The sequence below is a fragment of the Bidens hawaiensis genome, unplaced genomic scaffold (assembly GCF_021521415.1).
Source record: "Bidens hawaiensis isolate Kalapana, Puna unplaced genomic scaffold, B.hawaiensis_p1.1 tig00003654_1, whole genome shotgun sequence".
Classification (NCBI taxonomy): Eukaryota; Viridiplantae; Streptophyta; class Magnoliopsida; order Asterales; family Asteraceae; genus Bidens; species Bidens hawaiensis.
In genome coordinates this window covers 1743742-1755803 of record NW_027491210.1, presented here as the reverse complement: position 1 = coordinate 1755803, position 12062 = coordinate 1743742, and the positions used below count along the sequence as shown (strand labels likewise).

Here is a 12062-nt window from a genome sequence, read left to right as displayed (position 1 = left end):
GAAGTTGTTAGGATTAGTATCTGAGAATTCGTAGTCAATCTTAATCGTTCTACTTTACCAAACTACTTGTCTACTTATATTGACATTCTCGTGGTAGCATGATATTAAGCATAGGATGGACTTGAAAATATGCACGCTACTTTATTTATGTCATAGAATATGTTCACTTAGAAATGAAGGACTATCATATCATATATTATTAGAACAAGTTTATCACATGTTTACTTAATAATCATCAAGGAAGAATGGAGTGGATTCTTTATCTTAGATGGTAACCTTTATATAATTAAACTACTCATTTGGAAATTCTCTTCTTGTCACCTATATATTATATAAATATTTATGTTTTATAAAAAGTTTAAAAATCAACCCCAAAATGATTAAAACTCTCCGATTAAACTCAAACGAAGATTCATTATTGGAAACATTTGTGTCCACGGATCGATACTTGGTTCTTACCAATACTATTATACATATACGATAGGTACACTTGCCTATTTTGTGTGTGTTTAGTTTTAGTAGAAATCACTTATATAAATTTAAAACACGATCTTGTGCAAAAGCTAAAACTCCAATCTATTACAATTTTATAACTAGCACGCGCACACCCCTATCAAGTTTTTGGCGCCGTTGCCGGGAGACACGGTACGTTTCTAAGAACGATCCAAGTTTTAATTTAATCATTGTTTATAATTATACAAATTTTTAACTTTTATTTCATTTTCTTTTTACTAACTATTATATTAGAATTAATTTTCTTAAGGCTAGCCTAACCTTTACTTTAGATTAACTAACTTGTACCTTAGTTTAGTTTTAAATAGCTTAGCCTAACTTGTAATGTAACTTTAACTAACCTTTCAGTTTAAATAGTTTTGAATTTGATTTAATCCCATGTATGTCCTCCACATTCGGACCTGAGCTTGTTTCTCCAATTTCTGAACCGGAACGACTCTTTCATCGACGAACACGTAAACGGACTGCAGAAACCGCCGAAACAATCAAATACGAATCATTAGACACCACCACATCTGCAGAAAATCAAACCTAAGAAATGATGGAAGCACCAAATAATGAACCAAACATGAGCCAGTATGCAGTATGCCAAACCGACTCTCGAAGGCTATGGCACCAGAGTGGCTCCACCCGATATCACCGAGCATTTCGAAATCTAATCAAGCACCATTCATATGGTGGAAAATTCATTTCAATTTTATGGTCTCCTTGATGTAGTCCCTCTTTCTCATATATCTCGACTCTTACGAATATGCGGAACCTTTAAAATTCAAAATTGTTCAGAAGATCAGATCAAACTCAAACTTTTTCATTTCTCTCTAAGGGGTCAAACCATAGAATGGAAAGAATCTCTCCTTATGGTTGTATCACCAACTGAGACCAGATGGTTGACCAGTTTCTCCTCAAATTCTTTCTGCCGGATAAAACTGCCAAATAATGAGCCAGCATTACCGGATTTTAGACCGATGATGATGAGTCGTTACACGCAGCATTGTAGAGATACAAAAGTCTTCTGAGAAGATGTCCACATCATGGACTGAGTGTATGGTTGCAATTACAGAATTTCTTTGATGCACAATCCAGTCAAAACAAAAAACCCATCGACCAAGTCGCCAGTGGAGACCTAGGATCCAAATCGCCTAACGAAGCATTTGAAATCATGGAGAAGGCAGCAAAGAAGAGTTTTGCTTACAATCCTCCAAGATCTACACCAACACATAAAGGAATGCACCACGTCAATTCCAACACTCTTGTCACCGCACATCTTAAAGCCCTTTTTAAAAAATATGAACAACTTCAAGCCGAACTATCAAAGACCAAGATCACATGTGACACCTGTGGAGGAACTCATAAGAAGAGTGACTGCAAACAAGTCATTATGACCATGGAAGAAGTTGACTTCATCGCCCATCAAAACAACGGTTTTAGCAACAATTACAATCCAGGTTAGAGAAACCACCTGAATTTCAGTGGTTTCTCACCCTCCGCTAGAACCACTGGGTGCATGCTAAGCATAAAAGAATATTATTATGGAAACTTTCTTCTTTATAAAGAGCTTCCATTTCTTTCTTACTTTCTGTATGGGATGAGTGTTATCTTCTTTATTTATACCCATGTGGAATGCTTCCAATTTCTTCAATCCTTCCATGTGGGATGGGTTTTCCTTTCCCATTTTCTTAATATGGGATGGACTTCTTTATGGAATATTTTGATTTCCTTATTTTCTTTTTAATTCCTTATTCAATTTTTCCATTAAGAAAAATTTTGATCCTTCAACTTTAATAAGCTCTCAAATTTTGGATCGAAATTTTGGGGATGTTAAACAAAAACACAACTGTTTAATCAATTGCAATAAACATATAGATTCAATCAACCAATAGATTAATCAAAACTAAACCCCAATACATGTAATGTTCATAAAAATAATCAGTTCATATGCAAACCCTACACCTGAAGTGGTCACAAGTGGTTTAGCATTGCCTCTGCATCACGACTGACTCGAATATGGATTGGAATGATGAAATCATGAATGATTTGGTGATTGAGAGGTGTTAAAATGGTGAGGAATTGCTCCAAAGTCATCCTTGGTGGCTAGGGTATGAAGAATAATCAACTTTAGGGTTTTATGAGCATAAATATGGAAGAAAAATAACCAAATTCTCTTTTCCATCAGACCAGGTTGTAGGCTACGGTCTGGCCATAGCCTGCGGTCTAGTTTCTCTGCCTTACGGTGGCTACAACACCAAAACACCATTTTTTTCATAAAATCTTCATTCCAACTATGTTTTCCTCCCCTTTTGCGGCCACAACTTCGTATTTCATTCTCTATCACATTATATATCTTTAATTTCATTTCCACTCCATCCTAAGCTTCGATCACATGTAAACATAAAAGCACTAAAAGTACTTGTGTTTGATACATATAAACAAGTAAAACACACAATATAAAACACTTAAAGCACGTTCTTTCAACCACACGTCACAAACTCAACACACCCCTTAGAGAATCAAGGCATCGCCATGTCTAGAACATACGAAGAAAAGACAAAATTCAGGAAGTCATAACATGACCATGTTAACCTCAACACACTCATGTTTACAAAAGACAAGAGGAAAAGACAAAATAGAAGATTTTGAACCTAAACAAGGCCATGTTTTACCAAAACACACCCCATGTTGAAAGTACAAGAGAAAAAGACAAATTCAGACTCTTCTGGACTCACCATGGCCGTGTCCACTTCCCTGTTGTACAATATGACAACGAGTATTAATTACAACATGACAAAAAGGTCATCATGGCCGTGTTTAGCAAACCACGGCCGTGTTTTGATGACCTGATCACCCTATAAATTGAATTATCGTCTTCCACATTCAATAGACATTGAAGAACTTTAAATCCACTTCAACCACCTCCTTTCACTACCATTAATAAGGGAATTGTCCCATCCATCAACCTTTGAAGATCAAGGAGATTAAGCTCTTAGAAGAAGTCATTAGCATCAAAGATTAGTCATTCATATTGGTAAAATTGTTCTAATTTGATCATGTTTGTATCTATTACTTTGATGTATAAATTATGCTTACTATTGGCTAACTTTCTTAGTATAATCTTGGTTTATAATAAATCTTAATTAAAGTAATAATAATATTTGTTAAACATGTGATCGGTATATAATAAGTAAAGGTTATATTGTAATTATAACTTGATGAGGAATGTTAGAATACTCTTAAAAGATACCCCAAGTGTTGAACTTGATGATAAGCCGAGGAATTTCTAGTCTTGTAAGACCTTGGTTATGAACTTTAAAAGAGACACCAAGTACCAAGCTTGATGATAAGCCGGGGAACTGTCATTCTTGTAAGAGCTTGGTTGAGAGATAAAACACAAATCCTAATATGAACATGTACCAAATAAAGTATTAGTAGTAATTGATCATCTTATAATGAGAATTATTGACAATGTTATGAAAACATATTCTTGATGTTCATCCACTAAAATCGGTTTATTACTTGTCAAATGAGTGTGCAACATAACCTATTTTAAACAACTCTTGGATGGTTATTACATGAGTTCTATAATTATACAAGAGTTGTATGGATTAATACTTGGTAACTCAAGGCTAATCCTTTACAGCTTAGCTAATCTTAATTGGCATTTTAAGTATAATACAAACGTTATTTTTACTAAAATATCAAGTACAATTCACTTAGTAATTTAAGGGGTTGTCTCATCTTTAAAGTAAGTTATCTTAAAAATAATTTTATAAACCGCTTGCTTACATAAAAGGATGTTTTAGTAGAGATCATGAAGTTATGCATATCTTTTTCTTTAATTATCATGGAATAACATGACTTAGGAATAAGGTGCTATTTTTACATTTAATCACCATAGCAAGCTCATATCGCATGCTTACAAACTAATTTTTAAACCAAGTTAAGAGGAGTTCTAACCAAGATGATACACTATTATCCTTAATTATCTCTTTAAAAATATAAAAACCTAAAAATATTGTCTTTAATTTATGTCTTTAAATTTCTTTTAAAAATTACATGTCAAACCAAATCACTATGATGTTTGCTTTCAGTTAAAATATATACAATGATTTAATAGTAAAAATCAAACAAGTGTGTTTGTGGATCGATACTTGATTCTTACCGATACTATTCTACATATACGATAGGTACACTTGCCTATATGTGTGTGGTTTAGTTAAGAAAACAATCATTTCTATAAATTTAAAACTCGACATTGTGTGAAATAAATATTTTGAAAAACTTAACAACTTTTTCTATACCGCCCAGCACACACCAAAACTCCTATTTTATCATAGGTGTCACTAGAACCTAACACCTCTTTCTTTCTATATGAACATTACTCCTAGATAATTAAGATAATACAATAATAATAATAATAATAATAATAATAATAATAATAATAAAACTCGCGCGTAACACTATTGGACTAGATGTTTGAGATAACTTTATGTTAAATAAATTTAAAATACAAATTCTGTTTTGATACATAGAACTAGATATAATAATGTAGGGGTGATTTACTACAGTAATAGTTTGCCGTATATTACATAAGAAAATCAAGCTAAGGTTAAAAACCAATTACGCTCAATCAAATTCTAAAACCTAGTTTAGCTCAAGTGTAAATGAAAACGCTTAAGATTAAAACCTAATTACGCTCAAGTGTAAATCAAAAACACACAAGGTTAAGACCAGTTACGCTCAAGTCAAATTGATCGATCAAAGGTTCAGATTGACGATTAATTGGATCAATTTCAAGGTTTATTGATCATTTGGTTTCAACAAATTCAGTTTCAATTGATTAATTGATCTACTGGCTAAATATACAAACTTGTGAACAACGATCAGCGAGACATCGATGGTCGCGAAGAAAGAGGACAGTGCCCACGACGGTGGACGGTGGTCGCGTCTGTGGACAGTGGATGGAATCGAAAGATTTTGACAGGACACCAGAGAACGGTGAACGACGAATAGGTCGTTTAGTTGTGATTTTAGGGTTCACGTGTTTTTTTGAAATCAAGAGCGTAAGAGTGTCTCGTACCTAATGTATGATAAACAATTAGTGTATTTTATCTTTTATCCAATAATGTAACAGTAAATTACACTTTTTGTCATTTACATTTGGCATGTTTAGTTTAACCCTCTTTCTAATAAAAATCTTTTAACGTATTACGTTCTCAAGTTTAAGTTTTATAACCTTATAACCTTTCAATCACTTATACTAACTATGTTATCTTTTCAATTAAATATGATCATGTGCCTAGTGTCCCTCATATGAGGGGCATATTTGTCTTTTTCCTAGTTTCTGAGTTAAACTTGAAGATGGAAGTCTTCTTTTGTTTCCTGAAGATTATGAAAGCACTTACTCAAAATCTCACTTATCAAATTCCATTGTGGAAGACAATATATGATTGATTTGATCTCTAACCCTTTAACTCCCTCGACCAAGTTCGTAATCAATCAAAATTATAGTTTAATCAACTGAATTCGTTGTTCATATTCAAGAATCATTAATCAATTGTTATCCTTTCGCAATGGCGATGAGGCTCTTGTTTGTTTGAAGTGAGGGTAAAGTGTTTGTCCAAGAGTGGTATATGATAAGTTCCTTACTAATATTTAATCAAGGGTGCCTTCCGTTTGATGATTTTTAACCGTTTTAAGGCATTGGTTTGTTGGACGTAATTTCATACTCCAAGTCACAAGTCGGTTAATTTGAGGTATCAATAATGACAAGTCAGTCATAGTTGGTTAGTTTCCTAATTATTACAATATGATTCATAATTGTTTTGTAATTATAATTGGTAATGTCTTGGCTAACAAGTTTGGGTTAGTCTATATAAACTGAGTTATGGTTCAAAATTATAGAAACATGTGAGATGCAACCGAGTTACGGTTCATCTTGAGACACATGAGATGCAACCGAGTTAGGGTTTGAGAGTTGTAATCAGTTTTTTGAGTTATATTTTTTAATTAATATAAATGAGAGCTAGTCGTTTAATTCGTGTTTGTTTATCGATCGAACTTAATGGTTTTGGCATATGGTTAATTTTAATGACAAAAGAAAAACCCTTATATTTTTTGTTGAAGATATTCCATGGTGAAGCATTCATTAATAACACATGTGCAACTTTTGTTGATGTTAAGATTAAATATGTAGATATAGTATACCCAAATGATTTTATAGTTGATCTAATTTATGCAATGATCATAGAGATAGAATATCTAAGGTGGTGTTGTTTTTCAGAAAAGGTCTTGTTGACCACTTTTGCTTGTGTCGCGCAGACCACACGCAGACGTTTAGGTCTGCAGTTTGTTTTTGTAAGACATTTCATTAAAAAAGGTCTGCATGCCCTCTTATCCTAAAGACATGAACTATAGTCTTTTAACCTCTTCAAAGTTTGAAACCCTAATCCTTGTAAAAAAAAGACATAAGCCATCTCCTGCTTCCTCATTCACGTCGCCATCATCCTCTCCTCCACCTCCACCATCGACGATTCCCCTTCACCTCCACCCCCATTGTCGTCGCCCCCACCCCTACATCCAACCTCACAGCCGTCCGTCGTCCCACCTCATCCACCCACCCAGTCATCACCCCCTCACCTCCACCCTCACTGTCGCAGCCGTCGTCGCACCACCTCCTCCAAACAACTTGGTTTGAATATGTTTAGGTTTGAATTGAGCACTTGATTTGTGCCTTGGAAAATTTTTTATCTATAGGTTTGAATTGAGCACTTGAAAAATTATTTATGTTTAGGTCTGAATTGAGCACTTGAAAAATTATTTAAATTTCAAATTATTTTAGCAGTCCGCAGACGTTAAAAAACAGTCTTCTCTTGCAAAGTGCGGATGTTTGGTCCACCTATTCTTCTACAGATGTGTGCAGACTGCATACATTTTACCTCTTAAAAACAAACAAACACCTACATTGTGAGATGATTTACTATCATCTTAAATTCTTGACATGGACTTGATTTTTTGTTTAGGACCACTAGGTAATAATCATGATGTGAGTTTGATGTTGTTATATGTGTCTTGGTTTAAGTTTATCAAAAAATATATACTAAGCAAGATTGAGCATGATAAGTATCCTAGGAATAACTTGCTTGGCATGGGGAATCAGTTGAGGTTAGTAATCAAGTTGGGGATTTATTACAATTGACATGAATATGAGGCAATGGGAACTGACACGTATTCCTTGCAAGCATGCAATGGCAATGAACTGAGATATGGTTAGATTTGGGATTCAAGTTAGAATTCCATAATCATGGATTGACGAGGTGTATTGTTTACATAAATAGATACCGGGAATAAGGTTTATCATATCACCATTGATCCAACTAATGAAAGGGGCTTATGGACTACCTCTGCCTGCCTAACATCACTATTACCACCCAAGCAACATACATAATTTGACTGGCTAAAAAGATTATGAACATATATGCTAAGGAGTTGTCACAAAAGAATTAACAATGTTAAGGAAGATGAATAGGAAGGATGCACTTATCACATGTGAAATTGGTAATGCATGGATTAATGGTCTTTAGAAACAATTGAATTTGAACTATATATGTATGCAACTGTGATCAGTATTATAAAGATATCTATGCTATAAGTTAATAAACTTCTTGATGTTTAAAAGTTGTGATTTTGGTTATCAACACACTTGATGCATGTATCATAAAAGCTTATATATTTTGTGTCGCCGGAAAAACAAGGCTCCGAAGATGGTCGATGAAGAACAATGAGGTTGGTGGCAGCTTGAGTCTTTCAAGTGGGTCCGATACATTCATTTCTTGTTCTTGTTTTAATAAGAACAACGTGGGACAATTAGTGTTTATGTTTTTCAATTTTTTCTTTTATAATAACAAAGTATTTCTACCACCCAAAATTCACCATAGAAAAAATTAGGTTTTGGTTCAACTTACAGGATATGTTTAAGAAACGAGTTGTGTTTGACCCGTTTTAAAAACATAAAGGTTTGGGTCAACCCGTAACCTATTTATGTGTAAAAAAAATACTTTTATAATTATTTTTTTTAAATATGCACTTGCAATTCCTCTCCATTTGCAAACTTTTTCAGTATATTTAGAAAAAAAAACTATAAGTATATATTACTCATTACTTTGCTGACTCTAATTAGCCTTTTGTTGTATAAAAACCTTTTAAACTAAACTACTTTGACAAGTATACTTACAACTTACAATATATTTAATTATCAAGAACACTCTTAATATTCCTTCGTTAATAACACCATATTATTAAAAACTCGCTTATAACTCGTCAATATATGTATGACTCATTCAAAAATGTGGGTTAAATGGGTTTCGTTTAGGTTGTTATGAATCTATTGTGTACCGGTTATGGTTGAAATCTTGGACATCGGGTTCAGGTTGAATGTTTCGACCCGCCAACCCGAGATTGACACCCTTACTTATAGTAGTAAAAGTTAACGTCCATTCATAGCGGGGACTGTCTGCTTTTATCGTAATTTTTTGAAACGTAGGATTAAAGTTACATCATCCATGCATGTAATTTTTGTACTTAGTATACATATTTCTTATATTGTTTTTAATTGTTAAGCTTGGGTTGTGTTACTGTTATGTGAGTTTTTGGGTCTTGAGGATACATTTATTTAAGAAAAAGGTTAGGTTAGATGATATTTATCCTTTTGAGTAGTAGGTGAGGATGCTTTATCATTAGAACTATGAGTATATTGTAATAAATAAATAGTACAGGTTGATAAGAAATGTGTTGCCACTAGCTAGGTGTGAAATAAATTAATAATCTGAAATTCCAGCCTATTAATTTGACAAAGAAAAAGATTATTCCAAATATATTATCTTTTGTTTCTTTGATTTTGATTTTGATTTTGATGATGAATATGAGGAGTGATGAAGCATGGACATGGACCAATGAGGTGATGCCCTTAGTTGCTATGCTGATGATCACATGCTTGGATATGAGTGTGTTGACCATAGTGAAAGCAGCCATGAATGATGGCATGTCAAGTATTGTTTATATTGTTTACCATGATGCTCTTGGTGTCTTGTTGCTGCTTCCAACTTTCATCATCGGCTTCTTCAGGTTAAAATTTGCTTGCAGAAATGTTGGTCCTCCTCCTCCGCTTACTTTTCGTCTTGTTTTCAGATTCTTTATTCTTGGACTTTTAGGGTAACCCCATTTCTTTGTTTGATTATGAAAACACCTTTCTCTCCATTTCTAACATTGCTTTTTCTGTATCAACTACTTACTTATCAAGGTATTGGCTACAGCTCTCCAACAATGGCAAGTGCCATCTCAAACTTGTCTCCTGCCAACACCTTCTTGATTGCACTTGCCTTCAGGTAACCATGACAATCATTTTTTTTTTTCAATTTAATTGGCAATCATTCATGCCAGAAACATTATGCAAACCAAACGCCACGCTCAAATATGTGTTTTAGGATGGAGAAAATAGACATAACAAGTTCAAGCAGTCTAGCAAAGTTATTGGGTACCATAATAACTATATCAGGAGCAATGTTGTTCACATTCTATCAAGGCCCGGAAATCTTTAACACGGGCCCCTCTCAAGATTCATCCAATCAGCTTCTTTTGTCGCGCCCATCGGACTGGATATTTGGCGGCTTGATTCTTATTGCTGGTGGAATAGTTGGTGCTATATGGAATGTTTTACAAGTAAGATCTTATAATGAGTCACTGGATTATTACTCCACCTATTATATTAATCTGTTGATTTATATTACATGTACATCCAATCCAGTCAGCAACAGCTAGAGAATATCCGGATCAACGGACCATTGTGTTTTTCTTCATTCTCTTTGGGACCATACAATGTATAGCTGTAGCTCCATTCCTAGAACCAGACTTAAACGCGTGGGTGTTGCACCCGGGAACTGGGATGGTTGCTGTAGTTTTTGGGGTGAGTTTGAGTTTTGAGTTTGAATTTCTAACACGAAATTCAAAGGTTTGGGTTTAGTCTAACGGGTAAGGCTCAGTTATGGGTCGGATCCCCAAACATGTTTAGCTACAAAGGTCGTGTTCGGGTCGACTGACCCTTTTTAGCCCATTTATTTTGGTAATTGTTTTCTAAAAATTGTGTATTATGTCATAAATTAAATTGATTGGTATATTATGCCAAATTTTGAAAGAACAACATTAGGTTTTATAATTTGGATATAACTAATACACATACATTTGTTTTCTTTTTTTTTTTCTATTTTCAGACAGTGTTTTCAGTTGTATTTCGTAATACTGCCATCACATGGTGCTTGGAGAAGAAAGGCCCGGTTTTTGTTGCTATGTTCTCGCCCCTGTCGATAGTTATTGCAGTTATCATGGGTGTCACTTTTCTTGGTGATTCACTTCACTTAGGAAGGTAAATTATCAATGCCAAAACACACATGAAAGTATTCAAGTTCTAGTTATCATATGATCTATAGCTCGTATAATAAACATGTCGTGTTCGGGTATTAATGAAACCTGGGGTTGTGTTCGGCTTTACCTGAATAACCTGTTTAATTAAACATGTCAACTTGTTTGTTTAAAAATGTAACCTATTTAATTGAATTAGGGGAATGAATTTCTGACCCAACACGAGCCTAACACGAAATTCACGGACGGGTCTTGATCGTGTCAACCCAACAGGTTGGCCAGTTTGACTTATGTAATTTTCTAATGTGTTTTCTATAATAATAAATTGATTGGGTGCCTCATGCCAAATTTAAAACAAGAAAAAAAAATTTATAATTTTTTTTATGTAAAGTTGTATCTTTTGTAGTAGAAATGCGAATTTAAAGTAGTAACATGTAAAAACAACAAAAAAAAACTTTTGGGTCATACAGGTTGTGTACGGGTCAACCCACAAATATACGTGTCGTGTTCGGGTCCAGTCGTGTCAGGTTGGACCTGCCAATCCGTGAGCACAACTTGTTTAACATCCCTACCATGAACCCATTTACAACCTGTTTAACCCATACTGACGTTTGCAGCGCGATTGGAGCCGCAATAGTTGCTGCCGGATTTTATACTGTGATGTGGGGGCAGGCCAAAGAGAAGAACAAGTTACCAATAACAGATGAACCAGATCAAACAGCCCCTCTCCTTTCATCCACAAATGAATCAAACTGTTAGGTTGCTATGTAACTCTTGTGTCCATTAATTTGAAATTATTGTTTTTGGGTTAAAAACAAACGTAAATATCATCAAAGATTTGTGTTTTTACTGTACTTGTTCGGGTTGTAATATGATTATTCATCTTTGAGAAAACAAAAAATAACATAAAAGATGAAAAAGAAAAAATAAAGGTGTGACAATGGTCGACTTACTAACCCACTTTGTTCCTTAACGCATTATCTACAACTCATCAACCCAATTAACATGTTTGCAACTTAATTACTATCTGCCAACCCCTCATGCCTCAACCCGTTTGATACAGTTAAATAACTAATTGGTTAAATAATCGTGTTTGGATTACATGGCTTTAAGTGTGTGCGAGTTAAGGTTGACGTTTTTGA

At 34.2% G+C, this 12062-nt stretch overlaps 1 protein-coding gene across 1 annotated transcript; it reads left to right on the top strand.

The window, feature by feature from the left end:
• Window positions 1-9421: 9421 nt before the first annotated feature.
• On the top strand, window positions 9422-11702 carry LOC143624121 (WAT1-related protein At5g40240-like). Its single transcript, XM_077094854.1, has 6 exons — window positions 9422-9717; window positions 9774-9890; window positions 9990-10224; window positions 10310-10468; window positions 10773-10924; window positions 11538-11702. The coding sequence occupies exons 1-6, from the start codon at window positions 9422-9424 to the stop codon at window positions 11677-11679; spliced, it is 1101 nt and encodes a 366-aa protein (XP_076950969.1). The 3' UTR covers window positions 11680-11702.
• The last annotated feature ends 360 nt before the right edge of the window (window positions 11703-12062 follow it).